Source organism: Clavelina lepadiformis, chromosome 5 (genome assembly GCF_947623445.1).
Source record: "Clavelina lepadiformis chromosome 5, kaClaLepa1.1, whole genome shotgun sequence".
In the NCBI taxonomy this organism is placed as follows: Eukaryota; Metazoa; Chordata; class Ascidiacea; order Aplousobranchia; family Clavelinidae; genus Clavelina; species Clavelina lepadiformis.
Genome location: NC_135244.1, coordinates 1,389,398 through 1,412,421, shown reverse-complemented (window position 1 = coordinate 1,412,421; position 23,024 = coordinate 1,389,398). Strand labels below are relative to the sequence as shown.

The window sequence follows — 23,024 nt, the reverse complement described above, 5'->3', positions numbered from 1 at the left end:
TTCGATGATATGAGTTCTCATTTCTCAAACGGCGTGACAATGCTGTTTATTTGCTTAATTCTGTCTATTCATATTACTAAATGATAAATTTCCAATTTTTATTATCAGACACAAAGGCTGACACCTTTGGGCAAAGCTTACTGAATGTTACATTGCGCAGTCGTAACAAAGGAAACAGTGAAAGGTAAAGGAAAGATTGCAAACATTACAACAGTATTTATATGTGGCACACTAGTTCAAGCGAGGTAATTTATATGAACGCCATTAAGGAGAATTTAAGTTTGGTCAACAACTGAATTGCAAGATCCCAAAATAAAATTTCAGTATTTCCAAAACAACCTATGACTCGTGACGTAACCGTCACAAGCTTATTTACATGACTACACATTCAGCTCAAAGGGTTTTGATGCGACTTTACCGTCCACGTATCGCAGCTTATTTTTAGCTTATGTTAACACAAATGACAGATATTACTTTTAACTTTTGCATATCAATGTTTTATAAATTCAGTTTCATCTCTTTCTTAATAAAGTTGTATTTTATGATATATTATGATGATATATTACGTTTATTTATGAAACATAAACAAAGTATACAAGTACGTAAAGCTTGCACAGCATAGTACGTGCAAACTGTTGCACGATTTGAACACCCAACCATCTCAACCACCCAAAAATATTAGTAGGACAAATTTACAACTTCTATAATTGTGCTAAAATTAATATGACCATAATATAATTAATGTGCGGGTTGAAGTTTCTGTTTAGGTAAAAAAGTTTAAATAGCCTATTTTAAATGTTTAACAGTTTATGCGTGATGATTTTGATTGTTCCCGATGGTGTCGCAGAATTTGTGGTCAGCACAAGGATTTTGTTTATTAACAAATTCCAAACAGTCATTGAAGTATTTTTAAAGACTACCAGATTTATTTAAATAAAATTTTAGCTGCCAGAGGTTATGACGAAACGTAGGCTACATCATACGATATTGAACCACTGCAATAAATAGGCCTATACCTTTATGCGAAGCAAATCAATTTTGTGCGCCATACTCACCATGTTGATATGACGTCCGAGCCAAACGCCCCAAACACTTTTGCTTATTGGCGCATAGGAATGTGGCGCATGGCATGGCCTTAACTGCTGTTTTAGATTTCTGTGGACAGCAGAAAATGTTTTACCTTGCTTTGTTAGGCTAACAATTAAGTTAGCGCCCAGCTGTAATATAGGCCTGCCGCCTACAGATAATTAAAAGTAAAATCGTTTTTAAAAGAATAATTAAAATTACAATCTAGGTACAGACCTATCTTGCAATTACAGAATTAGCCTATCTCTGTATCTGTATCTATAGATTTTTAGCATGTAACTGGTCAAAGCCACACAGAGACAGTTCACCACTGTTGTTTGCTTTCACTTTTATATGGTGAAGTATGTATGAAGATTGATTACTGATGAAAATTGCTTCAGAAAATGTTTAACATATAATTATGAACATCTGTTGTAATAAGACAACAAGCTTTATGGGAAGTAGCACCAACGTAACAAGTGAGTAAACTATTTGTTGTTTTTTTGCTCCAACTCTGGTCCCACCTGACTCAGAAGAACGATTCATCCCTTTGACCCAAACTGCAGAGTACAGCCTCCAGCCAGTATTGCAGCCTCTTTCAGCAAGATCTTGGATGCGCCAAACAATTAAAAATGATAAGTCCACTGCACAAAAATGCTCTCATGCAATGGATATACGCAATACCACAGCAATGTACACAATTTGACTTATTCAAAATTTAAATCAATTGGAAATTGAGTGCAAAGAAGTTCTGTACAAGTCATTAAATGCAAAATAATGCATTTTAAGTGCGGCACTGAAGCTCATGGAAAGCAGTATTAAGTGCTCGTGTGCCAAACTCTCAGTATGGCCTATGACAGTTGACAAGTTTGCTTTTAGTGTGTTGGATAAATACACACCAATAAATTTATTGCCAAATAGTTGTTTCTGATAATACTTATAAAATACTAATCTATAAAGTGTCGATGAACTTATCCAAAGTGTTAAAATTTCCGATTGTTATTGAAATAAAACTCCTAAAAGCTATTTGTAGTTATTAAAACAAGAAAATATAACATTTAGGTCAACATGAACAACGATGAGCAACAACCTTCAACAAGTCATCTTCCGTCGAACCAGCGAAGTGCTCAATCTCCTCCTCGATGGCCAGATCGAGACCACAGGAATCACTCCACGCACCGATACCATCCTTACCATCAGCATGATCATCCTGTTCATCAAGGTAGTTATAGTAAAGAAATACATTGTTCAGCTTGAAGTTACGCAAACTTTGCATTATTGTAAGGCTGTTGTCTTGTTTTAATAATGGTAGTCATCAGAAAATTGTATTTCTTGTCAATGTGTGGTAATCATAGCTGCCTTGTTAATGGCTTGATGATGGAATCTAATTAACTTAAAAGTTGAATGGGTTGATTAGATTGTTTCTTAAGTATCCAATGTTCACATAATTTGCTTTTCGCAAAAATGTCCATGACAACATGCCATGTGATAATGGATGAAATCAAGACACCAAACTTTAGTAATTCCATGATATGCAAGGTGGCACACATTCCACTATATTGTGACATTAGTTGTCTTTGTCGTTGCTGCTTGTATCAGTAATGCTAGTTGGCTTCAAGACGTGATCAGCTGATCATTTTATATTTATGCACCATTGTACCTAAATCTAAGTTAGTTATCAAACAAAGCGGTGCTAAATTAATTTGAAAGCAATTTCTGAACCTTGACTGCCGGCCTTCAAGATCTTCACTTAAGACATAAGTTGAGGTGTGAAAGTGATCTTGGCAAAAGAGCTTGTGAAGTTGCTATTGTCATGGTTAGAATGTTAGAGAATAGAGAGTATAGTTGACACAAGTGAGCTTTTGAGAAAGGTCTGTTGGCAAAGTAAATACACACTCAGAGTATGGGTACAATTAGTATTTCACACTTTTAATGCGATTTACTTTTACTAGCTTTCATTGAAATTGTACTGCAAAAAATTTATCGTACTTTAGCAAAAAGATAAAATCATATAAATGCAGTATTTAAATGAATTATATATACATTATTTCTTATACATAGCATCCACCAGCATGCATGGACATGGAAGTAACCATACTCAGCTTCAACATGAGCAACAACCTTCAACGAGTCGTTTTCCATTGAACCAACCAAGAACTCAATCTCCCTCTCAATGGCATCCAAATAGAAATCTTCTGAGTTCATCAATGATGCAACCTCAAATATATGAAGTTAGTTTTATTTTTTAAGTCCATGATTAGTAATGTTGGTCAAGTGTATACTTGATTGTAAAATATGCTGGAGTTGATGAAGTAATCTTAAATTATCCTACAATATTAGTGTTTACAAAGTGGAGTTATTAAACTTCCACTGTTTATAGCTATTCATGCGTATGCACCCTTGCATGTATAGACCAGTGTGTAGGCATAGGCATCGATTTGTTTGTTTTTGTTGAGCTTCAAAAACATTAAGTGCAAAATTTACTTGTCGAGTTTTTGTGTGTGTCATTGTATTTTTCTATTAATTTACGTCATAAAACTTTTCCGTTTTTGAAATTTGTCTTCCTCTAGAACTGGTGGTGACTGCGTTGTACATTATGTTCATTGTTGTGCTGTAATCAAGTCATTTTTTTAAAACTCGAGTCAAGTCATTTGGGAAGTTGAATTAAGTCAAGTCGAGTTAAATTACTAATTGGACCAAGTCAAGTCAAGTTAAAATATAATGCAAGTCAAATCAAGTGATGTCATTGGCTTTTACCTTTACTACCTTTTACCGATCGTCCGCAACGAAATAAGATGTCCGTAATTCAGTGGGTCAATAAATTAAAAACAAGGATTGACTTGCATCAAGTTACTTTTCTAGACTCGAGTCAAGTCAAGTCATTTCAAGCATTGACTCAACTCAAGTAATTTAAAAACGTGACTCGAGTCATTATGACACTGGTTTATTGCACCCTAACATTTGTTTGTTTATATTTTTTCTGAGGAAGTACAATTTTTATGTCCAAAACATGTCAAATTAACTTGTAAAATTCGATTTCTTCACTTGTTGCTCCAAATACAATCTTTTCTATAAAAATGATTTAATTTTACTGGTGCTTTAACACCTTCTTCGATGGGTAAGTTACAACTTATATTGTCAGTTTTTCTCTGACAACACTCTAACTTAGCACATACAGCATGCAAGAAAGTTTATAATCAACATTTACTATAAACTGTCTTGCAGCGTATTTCAAGTTTTCCACCCACATACACCGGTCAACAGCAAGCAGCCCAAAGTATGATACACATGTGACATATCAAATGCTTGCAATTGTTTGGGAATTATGTCTTTTGTATCAGTTGTTTTTTATGAATCAGACCTCTATTTAATTGAAGTGCATGATAAAAGCACCACGTAACAAATGTAATTTTGATGCTCACAATTGATGCATCAATGGTTCATTGATTGTGTCATAGAATTATTAGTTGGATGTTTTCTAAAGGATATGGTGGACAGATGCTTTCCTGGAGAAATACAATATTCAGTTTAATTCAGAATCGTAACCATTAATCAATGATGACTTCCGACCTCAATTTCAGCAAGGAGTATTTCAACTTAACTTAATGAAATATTTACAGCCTGGTCTAATTTCTTGTATCTTTTGTCTTGAAGTGATTTGCAGTTAATAAACAAACAATCACAAAAGTTAATTTGCTGAAAATCTTTCATGGAATAGTTTTGTTTATTGTAAATTTTTAATGAAATTGCTAATCTATATACAAAGCAATCCATTCTAATATGTATATATATCATTTTTTTTACTTTGCGTCGTTAGACACAACCTTTGATTCAAGTCAACATGATCAGTTAAGGCAACTTGAACAACAACCATCAGATTATTTACGAATAAATCAATCTGAGCAACCTCGGCAAGAGTTAGGGCAACATCATTCACCTATTTTTTATCCTCAACAAACTAGAAGGCCTGAGTATAAAGCGCAAGGTATTAATGCTTTTTTCCCTCATTCTCACATAAGATATGGTTTTGTGTAATTTATCATAAAATTGTTATTCTGGGAATTATTCTTGTCTTTTGTCGATGTGAAAATGCTCGTTTTTGATTTCATGTCAGGCAGCACCTAATAGCTTTGTTTGATATTACATTGTAAATTTAGTTATATGATTGCAGGGTAATATTTTGCTTCTAAACTTTGTATCTATTTTCCACATTTATTATGTCACAGCAATAAGACGAAAAAATTTTTTTCAAGAAGTGATATTAGACCTGTAAATAAATGATTTTTTAATATTTATGATACTATGCCATACCATCATACTAGGTTTATACTCATACTATACATACTATACCATCATACCATAGCAAAAATGAGTTGCAAGTCTATGCTCTATTTCATGCATTTTTGCCAAAAGTTCCAAACATTCTAACCCTGTCCAATGACACATCACTTCTTCCTTTTTTGATGTTTTTTGCTTATGCTGCTAATCTGCTCATGTTTCAAGCTGTTCGTTTCAGGTTTGAATACAATTATATTTCGATTTAAACTTTTCTTCTGGTTTTCTAATCTTGTCTCTAACATGATAATCAAAAAGAAAAACGACCCGGTGTAAATTAAATCAAAGTCAAATTTGTTCTTCTGTTGGCAAATGCTATTTTTTTTACTAGCAAAGAAAAATGCAACATTGTGAAAGAAACAAATAAAACTTTCATTATAATTAATCAAACAAGTAACTACCAAACATGTAACTACCAACTAACTAACTAACTCATATTTCTTATATATAGCATCCACCAGCATGTATGGCCAAGGAAGTAACCATACTCAGCATCAACAAGAGCATCAACCTTCAATTAGTCGTTTTTCATCGGATCAGCCAAGTACTCAATCTCCTCGTCGATGGCATCCAACTAGAATTCCACTCCATCCATCAATGATGCTACCTCAACCACATCTGGTTAGTTTTATCTTTGAAATCATTGATTAAATTGTTATTAATTATTATATTTATTATAATTACTAACATTGGTCATGTATATACTCAATTGTGGATATGATTTGCTGGAATTGACGAACTAATCTTAAGTTGTTATAAAATTATAGTTTGTGATGTAAGCGTAATAAACTTCCACTGTTTATAGCTATTCATGTGTACGCAGACATCCTGGCATGTATAGACCATTGTGAAGTCATAGGCATAGATTTGTTCATGTTTGTTGAGGTTCAAAAACAAGTGAAAATTTACTTGTCGAGTTTTTGTTTTTATTTCTTTGAGGAAGTACAATTTTTATGCCCGAAACATGTCAAATTAACTTGTAAAATGTGATTTCTGCACTTGTTGCTTCAAATACAATCTTTTATATAAAATGATTTAATTCTACTTGTGTTTTAAAACCTTCTTGGATGGGTAAATTACAACTTATATTGTCAGTTTTTCTCCGACAACACTCTAACTTGGCATATACAGCATGCAAGAAAGTTTATAATGAATATTTACTATAAACTGTCTTGCAGCGTATTCCGAGTTTTCCACCCCCAATCACCGGCCAACAGCAAGCAGCCCAAAGTATGATACACGTGTGACATATCAAATGCTTGCAATTGTTTGGGAATTATGTCTTTTGTATCAGTTGTTTTTTATGAATCAGACCTCTATTTAATTGAAATGCATGATAAAAGCAGCACGTAACAAATTTAATTTTGATGCTCATAATTGGTGCATCAATGGTTCATTGATTATGTCATAGAATTATTAGTTGGATGTTTCCTAAAGGATATTGTGAACAGATGCTTTCCTGGAGAAATACAATATTCAGTTTAATTCAGAATCGTAACCATAAATCAATGATGACTTCCGACCTCAATTTCAACAATGAGTATTTCAACTTAGCTTGATGACATATTTACAGCCTGGTCTTATTTTTTATATCTTTGATCTTAAGTGATTTTAAGTTAATAAACAAACAATCACAAAAGTTAATTTACTGAAAATTTTTCATGGAATAGTTTTGTTTATTGTAAATTTTTAAAGATAGGACTAATCTATGTACAAAGCAATCCATTCTAATATGTATATCAAGTTTTTCTGTTTTTTTTTACCTTGCGTTGTTAGACTCAGCCTTTGATTCAAGTCAGCATCATCAGTTGAGGCAACTTGAACAACAACCATCGGGTTATTTTCGAATGAATCAACCTGAGCAACCTTGGCAAGAGTTAGGGCAACATCATTCACCTATTTTTTATCCTCAACAAACAAGAAGACCTGAGTATGAAGTGCAAGGTATTAATGCCTCTTTCTCTCATTCTTTATGTAATATGTTGGTACATTAGATATGAGTTTGAGTAATTTAACTTTAAACTGCAATTTTATTGTACTTTTGGTGACATTTTTTGTCCTTTGTCGATATATGACTTTAATAATCATCCATCCATATATCCATATAAACATCCATCTATGTATAGTTTGTTTTTATGTTTCTATATTATCTTTTTTTATATAAATTTGTGTCATTAGATTCAATCTTTGATTTGAGTCGACATCATCATCAGTTGAGGCAACGTGAACAACAACCATCAGATTATTTTCGAATGAATCAACCTGAGCAACCTTGGCAAGAGTTAGGGCAACCTCATTCAACTATTATTTATCCTCAACAAACTGGAAGACGTGAGCATGAAGTGCAAGGTATCAATGCTTCTTTCCCTCATTCTCACATAAGATATGGTTTCGTGTAATTTATCATAAAATTGCCATAAGTTGCAAACATTCTAACCTTGTCCAATAATTTATACATCACTTCTTGCTTGTTTTGATGTTTTTTTGGTTGTAATGTTTTTTGCTTATGTTCTTAATCTGCTCATGTTTCAAACTTTCTGTTTCAAGTTTTAATTTAATTGTATTCTGGTTTACACTTTTATTTTGGTTTTCTAATGTTGTCTCTAACACGATAATAATCAAAAAGAATAACGACCCGATGTAAATTAAAGTATGCTTAAGTCAACTTTGTTTTTCTGCTGACAAATTCTACTTATTTACTAGACAAGAAAATGCAACACTGTGAAAGAAACAAATAAAACTTTAATTATAATTCATCAAACAAGTAACTATTTCTTATATATAGCATCCACCAGCATGCATAGACTTGGAAGTAACTATACTCAGCGTCAACATGAGCAACAACCTGCAACGAGTCGTTTTCCATTGAACCAGCCAAGAACTCAACCTCCCTATGAATGGCATCCAAGGACAAATCCTTTGCATCCACCAATTATGCAACCTCCACCGCAGCAGGTAGAGTATTAATGGGTTTTATTTTTATTTTTGACTGTAACTAGTTACTTCACTTATAAGCGATCATAGCTATGTTAAAAGATTCGTTGTTGATAATATTTTTATTTAGCAAAACTGTTTTGTAGATTGTTTCTGGAAGTTGGATTCAGCCTTTCAGCCATCTGCATGCCCAAGGTATGATGTGTTTGTGTTGTTTTAGCTTAGATTATGTTTTTGACATTTAATGTTCTTTAATAGGCAGTAATTTATAAACAACGTGTGGTACCTGAGGATTTTTGTGTTATTGCTTTAGTTAAGACCCACAATGGCACTTGCCAGAGCTATCAGAGCAAGGTTAGCTTTGGAGATTTCTTGCAAGCAGATTTTGCTTAATAGAGCGGGCAGCAAGTTAGCTAAATTAAACAAACGTAAAATTTGCTTCCAAGTAACCTCAGAGTAGTTGCAGCCTATTGCTAAATTCTGTCTAATGGTTCATGATAAGTTAGGATTTTTTTTGTGGTGTTAAAGCTGTTAAAATATTGCAAATGAACTTACACTTTTGACTTACACCTATGTTTCACTTTTCTACTCACCCTACCCTTTCAAAGCTACCAGTTCTTAGTCAACCAAAACTATGTCACTGATATAACTTGATATATGGTGAAAAAGATAAAACTGAATGAAATGTGTAACATGTGCTACAGTAGTAACTTTTTGGCGAAATTTCCTTAAACCAGTTATGGTCTACACTCTACAGTAGGTACAACTCAAATTGTTTGTTGCTAATATGTTATAAGATTTGACCGAACTCATCATTGTAACTGGATTTATTTTCTCTTTCCTAGAACCTAACTATAGCGCTCATCCACATGAAAAACAAAACCAATTTCAACCTTTGAAGTTTCAATCATATCAACTGCCTTCAAGCTTTTCACATCCTCAAAACTGTGTTCCACGGATTCCGCATCTTCAAGGATTTTCTTCAATGGTTAGTTGTCAACCAAGATGAGAGCATCACTAAATTATTTCACTAAAGTTCAACAAAATTTTTAATGATTTGTGGCTTTGAATTTTTTAAAGAGTAACAATTTTACTTCACTTTGATGTTTCAGGCATTTTTGCCACACGAAGCTTACAGATATGACGCCGTGGCTTCTCAGCTTTTCCAGCCAGGGCCGCAATCTGAGGTAGCATTAATAATGCTGCATTAATATAATGCTGCATTATATTTCAGTGTGATTTATTCAAGTTTTTTTAAATTACAGCATTAAGCGTAGTTATTATCCACAATTGTTCACATCATTATTCATATCCCAGGCCGCTACAGCTTTATGTTGCAAATGGTACATGACCATGCATGACCTTTGCACCCTTTCATCTATGATGTCATATTTAAAATTTTCATCTGCAAATTTATGACTCTTTTTAGACAAGGCATCGTGCAGAAAGCAAGCCATCAAATTATCAAAGCACAAATATGCAATCATCAAATTACTCCAATCTTGTTAGTGACAACCAGATACAAGACTCAAATCTTATACAAGGTAAAAAGTGAAATAAAGACATTTTCAATTTTGTTTTCTGCATAAAGCGTTTTCAAATCTTTGATGGCACAAGAATCCTTATTTTGTAAATTGGTTTGATTTAGGTATCCACGGAAATGTCAATATCAAACAAAACCAATATAATGTTACACAACAACACCAACATGATGAAGTGGTCGTAAGCGATGAAGATGGTATGTTTCAGTAGTTTGCTTCATTTTTAAATTTGCAAGTATGTGGCAGAAGGTAACGATTAATGGAAACGTGGAGAATTGTTTATTTTGCATAAGTTGATCTTTACAACTCCACTTTTCCAACAAACACTTCTTTTTTTAACTCGTTTGGGCTTAAATGGTGGTTGTGGCAACACAATGTAAAACAGCAACGATATAAAAGCAATAACATGCTTGATGACTAAGATGTAGATCTAGGATGGTAACAGTGGTGGACTAGCTTAGGAGTTGGCATCAACTCTAAATACTGAGCTCAGTGAAGTTTAGCTGAGCAACTACCATTACCAGTATAAATATATTAACAAAATACTATACAAACATCAAGAGTAATTAGAATTTTTGTATAGATACGTTACTTTTAATAACAAAATCTTGTCGTACCTGGATGCCATTACAATCAACAAACTGTGTTTTGAAATTACAACAAAAAGTTTGCTCTGTTCTTACTGTTTATCATGCCGTTAACCAGTTAGCTGAAACACAAATATCTGGACAGTAAATATTATGGATATCTGAACTACCTCTACTTAAGACTAGGCTGGCACCAACCCTAAAGACTGATCCTGATAAAGAATAAAAACTGATAAAGCTGTAGCTAAAGTTAGCTGTAGCTAAGCATCTACCATTGCCCTTATTAATACATCAACTGTAAGGCAGGTAAGGCTTTACATAAGATATTCCTGTTGCTGGTATCCACTTAGTACACATCAGCTTAATCTATTTTTGTCACCCACATAAAACCACCTATTCATGCTTGATACAAACACCTGAGTCATGAATATTGTTTGCACATACTGTAGTGACATCATAATTTCCAACATGTATGTCATATGCTGATTCTGTGTGTTACGGCATTATTTCTGGCAATAACTGTTTGCTAACTAAGTGTCATATAAAAATCTGTCCGTTAAACTTCTTGCAACTACTTTTTGCTTAAGATCAATTTCAAATTTGGACTTTCACTCACTTGACCCAGGGTTTTGTTATTATGTGTGTCATTTTGCTGTTTTTGTATGTCAGTCATGAAGACAAATCATGTGTGATACAGTTTTTTATATTTTTAGGGAAAAAAGCCATCGACAAAGTGCTTAAATGTCAAGAGAGGTATCTGGAACGTGAAGGAGATTTGCATTTCCAAGGCAGCGGACTTTGCCAAGACAACATCCCAATTGTCCATCCAAGCATCACTGAAATAAATTTTTACGGTGGAGAACTGGCTAAAAAAGTAGAAAAATATGAACCATCTTCAATCAACGACTCTAAAGATTTTCATCGTGCGGGAAATACTAAATTCAAAGATATCTTAAGAAATTCTGGTATGTCACGTTTGATATCTATTGTGGGAATCCCAGGTGCTGGAAAAACAATCCTGAGCAAAAGACTTGTGAGAAGCGGAAACAAAAAAACTGACCGTGTCTGGTTCCACAAGAAGTTTATGAACATGGATTATAAATCAGAGAAGCTGACAGTGAGGGAGTTGTTTTTTGACAAAAGCTACCCAGAACTTGATAAGAAGACCTCCTTCAATGCTTTTGCTTGGGTCAAGAAGAATGGCCATAAATGTACATTTGTGTTTGACGGCCTTGACCAAGCAGAGTTTAAATTAAATGAAAAGCCTCCGGAACAGGACTACGACACTCCATGTAAAGTGGAAGATCTGTTCAGTAATTTGTGCTGCGGACACTACCTATCAAGATCTGATATAATTATAACGTCACGGCCACATTCACTTTTATTTCTAACACAAAACATGAGACCTGTTACAACTTACCAATTGGATGACTTGGCATTTCATGACATGAAAACACTTTTTTGGGCATATGCTGGCGGAGATGCTGATGAGTTATGGAGGAAACTTAATAGTGAAGCTCGCCATTTGCTCCGTCTTTGTCGCAATCCACTTCTTCTTCAACTTGTCATATCAGCCGGACTTGATCCATCTTCAAAGGTTGGGGAAATGTTTACCTTAACAAGACTTTTTGAAAGTCTTAAAGACAACTTGAAATACTCTAAAAATGTGCAGGATGTCAAAATTTTGATGTCAAAGGAACTTTTGCGAAGCATTGCAAAACTGGCGTATCGAGCCACCAGCAAAGGAACAGTCGTCATTACTGTCGATCAACTCAAAGATGTTGGACTAGATCCCAGCAAGGTCCATGACATCATAGTTCAGTTGTTTACCTGCAAAGATTTCACCAATTGCTTCAGAGTACTTCAAGTTCAAGAAAACACAAGGCTCTATTTCAGTCATCAAAGTTTTCAGGAATATTTTGCTGCTTACCACATTGTGTACAACATGATGAAAGATGAATTTGAAACATTTGTGAAGGAAAATTTGTTTGAAGACCACTGGGCTGTTGTAAGAAGATTTGTTTGTGGTTTCCTGCTTGATTTGGAAGCTAATTCTGAAACAGGTAATTGGTTGTTTTTGCATAGTCCCTAAATGAGAATAATTAATAACATAGCCTAGTTTGTTTATTGGTTTAGAGAGTAACATGATTAGTTTTGTATGTTGATGTATTTTGACTTATGTTGGCCACCCACCTGACTTTCATATCTTCATTTTCTCATTGGTCAATAATATGTCTTTACTTCATTTTATTCTTTCTTGGCATTATTTGTTTAAGTGCAAATTGTGCAACCCTAAAAATTAATCTGTAGCTAACACTTTATTGTGTGCGCATATCCATATATATATATATATATGTGCATATATCTATCACAATTTCGTTCTGAATCGTGCCATGGTTGCAGGGAAGTATCTGGCGAGTTGCATTGTGGGATAAATTTTAACTGTCACGAGAAGTATTTGTATACACCGTTTTTATATCAGTCACGTTTTATTCGTTTTTATTCGCATCATCACGTTGTTCGCATTGTCACCGTCACGTTTTATACATCGATTTATCCGCGTTGTATTGTCTCTTTGTACATGTTCACATGCTGCTGTGTTTTAGTTGTTTATGTTCTTTTACTTGTTCTTGTACACCTGTTTTTATCAAATCTCTTGTGACGTCTCACGTAGTTACCCCAAGGGCTAAATTAGTATCGTGTTTTACGTTCCACGTTGATTCCTTCATCGCATGGAATTTGTTCGGTGTAGTACTGTGCTCGGCTGGGCGACGGTGGTGGGCAGTAACGTTTGGGTGATATAGCAGAAGGATGTATGTTTTTACCTAAGAGATATGCCATTAAATGTGAATAAAGAAGACAGAGCTAATTGACTAGCCGTTAAGCGGGAAGATTCCTGGTAAAGAAAGTTTTGGTTACAATTGGCGAGCGCGCCAGGATCCCGCAGTCAAAAAGGTATCAAGGTATTGTTCAACAGTATGGCTTTTAATGTGACGTTACCTCCACCGAGATATAAGTCCAATGAAGACTTTCAAGACTTTCTCAAAGTTTTTAACTCTTACTGCGCCAGCATTAGGGCAAATCAAGATTTTAAGAAACACCTCCTCATTGAAAGTTTCGATAAGGACTTTGTCTGGGAAATTCAAGGGAAAGATACCTCCATCTACGACTTAGAATTCGACGAGTTGGTGGAAAGGGCCTCAGGAGCAGGGCGATCAAAGGCGGAAATCAGCAGATTGAAAAACAGCCTTTTGGATAGGGTACAAGAACCGGACGAATCTACACGATCATTCGTCTACGCTTTGCGGAAGCAGGGTGACATGGCATATGCCAGTGCAGATCAAGCACCTGTAAAAAATGAGGTACTCTACTTGGTATTGATCCGGGGTTTGAGAAACCGCAAAATATCGGAAACCTTAGTCGCAGACCTAGAGATCGGCAGAGTCTTCTTCACTACCAGCGCCCGAGCCATTGCCCTGGACGTCTCGGAAAAGACTCCGTGTTCAGACGTGTTCACTGTCGCTCGACCTTCACATGGAGACGAAAGCCGCCAGGACGAAGCGACTGTCTTGATGAAGAATGAACTTGCTAAGATAAGTGGTGAGATAAAGTTGTTTAATGACAATATTCAAGGCCGGATTTCCAGTATTGACGAAACTGTGTCTTCAGTGAAAACACAAATGAACACTTTACAACGAGACGTGGATCGCCTCCATTGGAAACCACGCGCACCGGGTCCGTCTGAAGGAAGAAATCAATGATACCGAAACCGTAAGTCCCCTCCCGATAAAACATGTAGGGTCCGAAACGACCCACGTTCAAATACAAATCCGTCTAAATATGATTCATTTAGGCGAAATCGTCCAAACCGTCAAAACCTAGCTACGAATCACAACCCTCAGACTAACGCATTTGATGTAAACAGATCAAAGTTAAGTTGGAATCGATCCCGTCCGACTGCTCCAGCCAACGCAACACCCGCTCAACAACAATACCGGAAAAGGTTATGCAAGTATGTCAATGTGATGTTGTGTTCTATGCCCATTTGTGCTCTGGTAGACACGGGAGCCAGTGTATCACTCATGTCTAAAACTTTGTTCGATAAAGTTTCGTCAGAAAATCCGGGTACTACACTAGGCCCCACGTTAGATACACAGTTAACAACGGCTAGCGGGACGGCCCTACAGGTGTTAGGCCTTGTCACTCTGTCAGTGCAAGTGGCCGGTTTGATCACAGAGTACGAAATCTATGTCGTTTATCGACTCACAGAAGATTTCATCATTGGGTTAGATTTTGTTCAGCATCACCAATGCCGGATCTGCTACAAAGACAAAATTCTAGAAGCCGGATCGTCGTCAACACCCCTGCTCGATGGGAAAGTGACCTTACAGCGAAACGAGGTTTATATCGTAGAAGACCTGATCGTCCCCGCTTCCACTGAGGTGTGTACTTTCGGCATATTTTGTATGGATCCGATGCTTAAGATGCCCGACGTTGAGTTTCCGGCACTAGTCGAAGGTAATCTCCGATTGAATGATAAATATGGGGTACTAGCGGGTAATTACCTCACGCAAGTTCATAACGGAAAGGTCCCCATTCGATTGGCTAATTTCAGTGATGACGAAGTCAGATTAGTCAACGGAACCAGGGTCGCCACCCTACACCCAGTCTCTGTATTCGGCGGAGGTGATGTTTACCAGCCCGGCACGTGCGCTTTAGTTTCGAGATTAAATTCCACGTGTAACTGCAATAATAACCGATGCATTGTGAACTCCGACCAAAGATGCTCCGTGGCGTCGGTAGAAGAACATCGTTTTAAACCCCAGCGTGATCACTTGCAAGCTATTGAAGAAGGCGTAGATTTAGGGACGAAGCTGTCTAAGAGTGAACGTCGCGAAGTACTCAATTTATTAGCGAAGCATTGGAAGTGTTTTTCGACCAGTCAGTTCGATCTAGGTAAAACCGACTTGATAGAACACCATGTCAACATTGGGACTAACGCCCCTGTGAGACAACCGCATCGTCGAATACCCCCTCGAGACAAGCGCCAGGTGGAAGAAATCCTCACGGAAATGGAGAAGCAAGGCTTGATTCGCACATCCACATCCCCTTGGTCCAGCGCCATTGTTCTTGTACGAAAAATATCGGGCGAGTTGAGGTTTTGTGTTGATTACAGGCGCGTGAATGACCTGATGAAAAAAAACAGTTTCCCAATCCCACGTGTCGACGAGAGCCTGGACGAATTGTCGAGTAACATTTATTTTTCTACCCTGGATCTGCGTTCAGGGTATTGGCAAATACTCATGAATCACAGGTCCCGCGAGGTTACTGCTTTTACCACCCACATGGGGTTATATGAATGGAACGTTATGCCGATGGGTCTCAGCAATTCGGCAGCTACATTTCAACGATTGATGCACATCGTTCTAAATGGATTGGAGTGGCGCGGCGCTTTAGCATATTTAGACGATGTGATAGTGTATGGTCGCACATTCGGGGAGCACATGTCTCGTTTAAGCGACGTTTTAAGCCGACTGGAAGAAGCCGGTTTGACACTGAAACCGTCCAAATGCTCTCTTTTTCGGGAGTCGGTGAAGTTTTTAGGGCATGAAATTTCTAAGAAAGGCGTGATGTGTGACGCCGAGAAAGTAGAGGCAGACGCGAATTGGCCGATACCTCGTACCGTGAAACACGTTCGACAGTTTGTGGGTCTGACATCATATTATAGGAAGTTTATTCCCAATTATGCCAAAATTGCCTCACCGTTGCACAAGCTCACCGAGAAGAACAAGACATTTCAGTGGACCGAAGAGCATCAGAACGCCTTTGCAGAGATTGCCCCCGCTTTGAGATGGCTACAGTTGGGGAAAAGACCTCTGTACAAACACGTTAAAAACTTGTCAAGACTGACTAAGCATCTATGGGCCCAATTTGGAAGTTTACACACTTTTGACGGCCCCGTCTATTGGGCAAATAGTAATCGCAGTTTACCGGGAACACACTGTTATCGACTTATAACTCCGGAACCTATGCGTTTGTCTGTTTTGCAGTCACTACACGATTGCGTTCTTGGCGGGGCTCATTTGGGGTTGACGAAAACTTGCCACAAAGTAGAAGAAAAATTTTATTGGCCTGGTTGGAGACAGGACACCGAAAAATATTGCCGAAACTGCGATGTATGTCAAAGGAACAAGAAACCGCCGGCCGAGCCAAGGGCGAGTTTGGTTCCGTCCACAGAAGATAGGGCGATGCAAAGAGTAGAAATAGACGTTGTGGGACCTCTACCTATGACATCATCAGGTTTTCAATACATCTTGGTGGCGTGCGATTTATTTACCAAGTATGTAAGGGCCTGGCCCATGCGCAGTCAAACAGCAAAAACCACAGCGGATGTCTTGTTCCACCGATGGTTCACAGTCCATGGTGTACCAGATGTTATCCACAGCGACCGGGGTGGGAATTTTGAGAGCGAGGTCTTCAAAGAACTATTACGATTGATGGGTTGTTCGAAAACAAGGACCACAAGTTATCATCCACAAGGAAACGGGGGAGTTGAGAGAAACAACAAGACTATCATCACCATGTTACGAAACTACGTACAGGAGGATCAACGTAGTTGGGATCAAGCTTTGTCAGCCGTCGTAGCGGCCTATAACGCGAGCGTCCACGACAGCACAGGTGTATCGCCGCATTTCTTATTAACTGGTCGTACGCTTCGTTTACCTGCGGATTTATTGGGTACACCGACCGGTGGTGTGCTGAAAACGTCGGTTATTCAAGATTTACAAACGCGGTTAAAGATTGCAGAAAAGACAGTGCGGGAAACGCAACGGAAACAACGAGCGAAGATGGCAGACCTCTACGACCAACGACAAAGGGGGCTACCAATTGAAGTGGGGAAAGAAGTATGGCTGAAAGACCCAGTGGTCCCACAGGGAGAATATCGCAAATTTCATCTTCCTTAGAAGGGCCCTTTCACGGTAGTGAACGCGCGACATCCCACTTATACTATCAAAGATAAAGCCGGCAAAGAGCAAACGGTCCATTTTAACAGAATGAAATTAAGGGTTCATAGTGATGACAAGCGTGACAATCAACTCCCGTACGATCATGTTCCGGATAATTGCTTTAACCACTGTTCTCCTTTTGAAGGTTTGGTGTTCATACCACTAAATTCAACGGATACCGCCGCCGGAGAACCCGAGGCTACATCAATCAACACGAGCGCGACTGAGCGATTATCCAGTAATCAAGGACCAGAAGACTCGGCAGTTGGGCAACTCAGGATCACAGAAGAGGGCAATAACGAGACAATGGAGACAAGCCAACCTGCCCTCGAAGAGAACGGCCCCATTCCCAGCGAGACCACTTCGGCCATGACGGAAAGAAACCTACCGCCACGGCGAGCTCGAAGACAAACACGTTTTTACCCGGATATTGAATAACTTTTCCGGGGACGAAAAAGAACTGAACGGGGGGGGCGATGTCACGAGAAGTATTTGTATACACCGTTTTTATATCAGTCACGTTTTATTCGTTTTTATTCGCATCAACACGTTGTTCGCATTGTCACCGTCACGTTTTATACATCGATTTATCCGCGTTGTATTGTCTCTTTGTACATGTTCACATGCTGCTGTGTTTTAGTTGTTTATGTTCTTTTACTTGTTCTTGTACACCTGTTTTTATCAAATCTCTTGTGACGTCTCACGTAGTTACCCCAAGGGCTAAATTAGTATCGTGTTTTACGTTCCACGTTGATTCCTTCATCGCATGGAATTTGTTCGGTGTAGTACTGTGCTCGGCTGGGCGACGGTGGTGGGCAGTAACGTTTGGGTGATATAGCAGAAGGACGTATGTTTTTACCTAAGAGATATGCCATTAAATGTGAATAAAGAAGACAGAGCTAATTGACTAGCCGTTAAGCGGGAAGATTCCTGGTAAAGAAGGTTTTGGTTACAAAACTACGTATTAAATACTTTATTTTAAGTATAACTTGTTTTAGCAATGAACATGTTTTTTTACTGTATTTTATTGTACTGTTCTTTTTATATATTTTCATGCATGTCCCAACTTATGTATAGTGAAGTGCTCTACTTTTTCTTTGTTTTTATCTTCATATAATCCAAAATTTTTGACACAGTGCAATAGTAGATCCAGCCAATGCTTGTTGGGTAATAATGCAATATTACAATGTGCTTTGTAAATGTATTACATTTCTATGAGAACTTTTTGTTAAACCTTTTAATCTAGTGATGCGTGTAACAAGCATTTTGCAGATTTGTTTTGATACTTGCTATTGACACTTCTTGGTTAATTTGTTGGAAAATTTGCTATTTTTGTAATTTTTTTAAAGGAAATCTTAAATGGCAAGCATCTCAAAACTTCAATTATTGGCAGTGTCCAATTATATCTCTGACTTGTTTTATTGTTTTTTATTTCTGGTCACCTATGATTAGATTCCGCAATATTAGCTGTTTTTTACCATGAAATCGATGTTAGTTGTTGTATTTTAGTTGTTTATTTCGTTGATGTTCTGCTTCATCGCTTCAGTACTTTTACTCTTACTCAAATACAAATACTCTTTTACTTTTACTCAAATACTTTATTTCTACTTGCTTGGAACTGAATAGTTTCGCCATTATCATGCCACCATTGCCATTTATTTATTTATTTCTAAGCAAAGTCGGCAAATTTCCAGCCCTATTATGGCTGTGACTTTGTTTATATTGTGTCTATTTTATGTCGGACTAACAGTTGTTTGGCTACTGATGTGTGATAATTTGTAACATGTGTGTTTAGCTTGAAAAGTGTTTGTTATTTGTTTTTAGATCTTGAAGAGAAAACGGAAATTTTGAAGACAAATCTTATTCAACAGTTAACGATCAGTTCAGAAGGTGTCAACAATTTTAACAGCAACCTTACAACAGGTACTTCAATACTTGATAGCACTAAGTTAAATCATTTTATCAAGGCAATAAAACTAATTCTATGGAAAATGACAGTATTGGAAGTTTTATGATGGTAGGTATTTACCTTCTTCTACTTCAAGATCTTGAGTTTTTGTTTGAGAATTTTCCCAGATTTTTGACACAAAATGTGGCATTTTACTAACTTCTGTTCTTTCATATATATTCCTGATGCTACAAGAGTCTTAATTTTTTTAGTTTTCCTCTTCGTTTTTGCCTGTGTTGAGTTTGTCGTACTCTTTTATTGAGCTTGCCAGTGCGGCAGTGAGAGGCCAAGTTGCATACAGTGTTGATAGAAGAGCAACACGTCTGTATGCGTTGACCAACTGCTGTGAGGTTGTCTTGCCAGTCTATATCTGGCTTTAAATTGTCATTATTTGGTAATGATGGAGCCTAGATATTTGAAAGAAGACACAAACTCCACATCGATATGATCGATGCAGATTGATTGTGGGTCAGAGCCTTCACCTTATTACCCACATACATCCATTCTTCCAGCAAGTTGTGGACTCATGTTCCATGTTAGTCACAATACTGACAGTGTCTTTTATCAGGACGAAGCTAGTGTAGGATTCTTCTTTTTCCTTGCTGAGGTTTTTAAAGGTTGATTTTGACTCTAACGTAGAACATTTTGATGACAAAGTGCCGTAAGTAACCTTGTCCTTAATTTTAGAGGCTTACGTTCAAATCCTCATCGTTGTTCGAGCCGGATGTTATTCAGCCTCCCAGGTTAGATGTCGGGACATGAGTTGAGCAGCTACTGCGTCGTGCTCTTATCCAAAACTTGTAAGCCATGTATTCCGTGGGATACGAGGTAGATAGAGATAGAGCAGTTGGATATAACATGGTTTAAGGTTGGTGTCTTCGCACCACACTCACAACCCACAGAATTTGCTACTCCCCATCTGTACATAGTTGAGAAGGATCACTCCTCACTGGTTCGCTGGCGATTAAGTCATCGCCGGATAATTCTGACTAACAGGACTTCAATGGACTGGGCGCCGGTGTCAGTGATGAAATTGCAGGAGTTTTCTGCTGTTCTACTTTTGATTTGTGGTTCGCTCAGCGAACAGCGCTGATGACTTTGTTTGAACCCAACTATAGAGCGTCTGGGAAAAATACAAAACTATGTATAAAGCTCACAAGCACAAAAACAAAATTTTCAAAATGTTTTCATCGAGAGCAGATTTGCCAGACAGATTTAGTGGTTTTGGATGATTACGATTTGCTTTATACTGTGATGCCAACATTTTGAGTTTTTAGTACATGGGTAGAATTACAGCTCAGTGTGTAAACGTTTCTTTCTATTGGTACTAACGTGTATTGGATGGTTTGTAAGAATTAGTTAAATAATAATAAGTAAGAATAATTAACCGTGGTTGCCCCTCAAGCCAATATTGTGTTTCTTTTTTCTGAGTGGCAACTCAGAAGATATGTATCAGCGGTTTTTATCACTGCAAAGACATTTATGTCTTCCAGTGTAAATGATTTGTTCATTTTGTGTAATCGAGCTCCCAGTATTGAAACGCCATACATTTTTTTAATCCTATGACTTGTCAACATTGAGATAATTTAATGCTTATTTTTAATTCTGAAATTAGGTAAATCTACTGCATACCAATTTTCCCTGTGAATTTAATACTAGCCCATAAGCTTACTATGAGCAACCTTTATTGTTTATTATGAGCCAATTATGACAGTTTCTGAAATTAGCCATCTCTAGGTATTTGTAATTTTAATTTGTTAGCCTGTATCCCAGTGGTTGCTTTTAGCTTTTAGCTGATATTCCAGTTTTTTTAACTAGTTTTGTTTAAATTTGGTTTTTATTTGAAGCTTCCTTGAGTTTTGTTCTAAATATTCATCTGCAGTTGTAAATATTTTATTAAATTGTTAAAACTCTCAAATTTATTTGATACAACAGCAGCTGTTTGATCATTGTGTTATGTTTATATATTGTAGATGAAGACCACACAGCCAGACTACTCGACCTGTACGCCTGCGTTGGAGAAGGAAAAGATTCCTCCATCGCAACCAAAGCAGCAGAGCATTTTCCAACAACAATCCAATTACCGCAGCAGATGAATTCAAACCTGGTCCCTGGGTTCTTGAACGTCATGAAACACGTCACAAAGCAATTGGATCAGCTCAGTCTGGCCGGCTGTTACCTGGATGCGAAATCATTTCACGAGATCGCATTGGTCATAAAAGAGATGAAACCAGGACAAGTAAGATGTTGTTTACATCAGTTACTTATTTCAGTTTTGTCTAAATGTCATAATAATACCTATTTTGAAATCTAAAATGAAGTAATAATCAGTTAAACGATGCGGAATTAAATAAGCCTATAGCTATAAGTTATAGTTGACACGTCAACGACGACGTTGTAGTTAACTTCAAACATTTTTAAAAACAAACATAACGAATCAGCTGAATCTACAACTTGAGTCAGTACCACAAATGAAAAATATTTTCCTTACTTTTCTATATAAATCACGCACATAGCATGTTATAACAAGATGGAATCTGTGCATCGACGTCATTAGCACTGAGTTGAACCGAAATAGACCAAGTTATAGGTGACGTCATCACAAATATTTCAACTCTAGATTGGAGAGATGGATATCAATGCTAACTATCTGCAACCATCAAACATGGATGACGTCATCGGGTTGTTGAGAGTCGTGAGAGATGATCTCTGGATGAGGGATCGCTTCATTGGTGATGATGGAAGGGGGCGATTTGCTAAGGGAAGATGGCGATATGTTTATCAGGATCAAAGAAACCGACTTCAAACAGCGTTGAACAAGCTTCAAACCAGGTTGAAAGTTGATGTTGATGATGTCACCACACTTCGCTCACAGAAGTGAATCGGGATGAACGAGACAAACTCCAAGAAGCGCTAAATGATATGTGTCTTGGCATCATTCAAACATTGGCACTCAAACAATTTCATTTCATAAGTTGTTTTGAAAGTTGCGACACAACCGCTTAAATTAAACAAAAACTAAATCAAAGTGAAAAGAATGATCCGTGTGATGTCATAAATAAGCCATGTTTCCAAAATTGAATTGAAATTTTTAAAATTTATTGTTATTAGTTTTTTATCGATTTGTTTTTAGCCCGATGTTGAGTACAATGTTCATTGTTACGTCATAATAAAAAAATTTTGATTTTCTTGAGTTGTTGTTGCATCAATAGAAATGTTTATAATTTTTAAAGAAGTATTGTAAATTATAGTATAGTATAGCCCAAGTATAGTAAATTTTTCAAATTGGTCAATGTTATCCTAAATTTTTGGTCATGGTCAGTGAGGGAACGAATGCTAATCATTATTACGTAGAAAAATCACACATCAGCCAGCGGACAATGACGGGAAAAAGTAGTAAAGCCCAAGATTCTTGTACATATAGAATGCCACTGAGTAGTTATTCCCAGAACATTTTCAGAAATTGGCGGCAAGAGCCCATTTAAATATTTATGTGTGATTGTGCAAGTTTCTAGTAAAAAATGTCATTTCCCATGTACTTGATAACTTTTAGATGGTTTGGCAGGTACTAGGTCTCTGCTGCCAGAAACGGTGATTAATTTATAGC

At 37.0% G+C, this 23,024-nt stretch overlaps 1 protein-coding gene across 5 annotated transcripts; it reads left to right on the top strand.

Annotated features, from left to right (window-relative positions):
- The first annotated feature begins 1,301 nt into the window (after positions 1-1,301).
- On the top strand, positions 1,302-22,605 carry LOC143459260 (uncharacterized). 5 transcript variants are annotated; one of them, XM_076956330.1, is made up of 20 exons: positions 1,302-1,544; positions 2,128-2,287; positions 3,127-3,296; positions 4,291-4,342; positions 4,883-5,050; positions 5,852-6,021; positions 6,579-6,630; positions 7,177-7,344; positions 7,579-7,749; positions 8,186-8,355; positions 8,481-8,529; positions 9,180-9,322; positions 9,447-9,521; positions 9,764-9,878; positions 9,983-10,072; positions 11,176-12,059; positions 12,135-12,525; positions 19,294-19,392; positions 21,391-21,656; positions 22,038-22,605. In XM_076956330.1, exons 2-20 carry the CDS (start codon positions 2,134-2,136, stop codon positions 22,296-22,298), a joined length of 3,648 nt encoding a protein of 1,215 aa, XP_076812445.1. In that variant the 5' UTR covers positions 1,302-1,544; positions 2,128-2,133; the 3' UTR covers positions 22,299-22,605. The 5 variants fall into 5 exon arrangements, with proteins under 5 accessions (XP_076812445.1, XP_076812444.1, XP_076812447.1 ...); XM_076956329.1 differs by having other exon boundaries at positions 11,176-12,525; XM_076956332.1 differs by lacking the exons at positions 19,294-19,392; positions 21,391-21,656; positions 22,038-22,605 and adding an exon at positions 17,615-19,256 and having other exon boundaries at positions 11,176-12,525.
- Positions 22,606-23,024: the final 419 nt, after the last annotated feature.

Bases quoted from the DNA above. Each gene is read 5' to 3' on its own strand.
- LOC143459260 (XM_076956329.1), top strand. From the start codon at position 2,134: ATGAACAACGATGAGCAACAACCTTCAACAAGTCATCTTCCGTCGAAC. The intron at 7,750-8,185 runs GTATCAATGCTT...TCTTATATATAG, and splicing joins ACGTGAGCATGAAGTGCAAG to CATCCACCAGCATGCATAGA. The intron at 10,073-11,175 runs GTATGTTTCAGT...TTATATTTTTAG, and splicing joins GGTCGTAAGCGATGAAGATG to GGAAAAAAGCCATCGACAAA.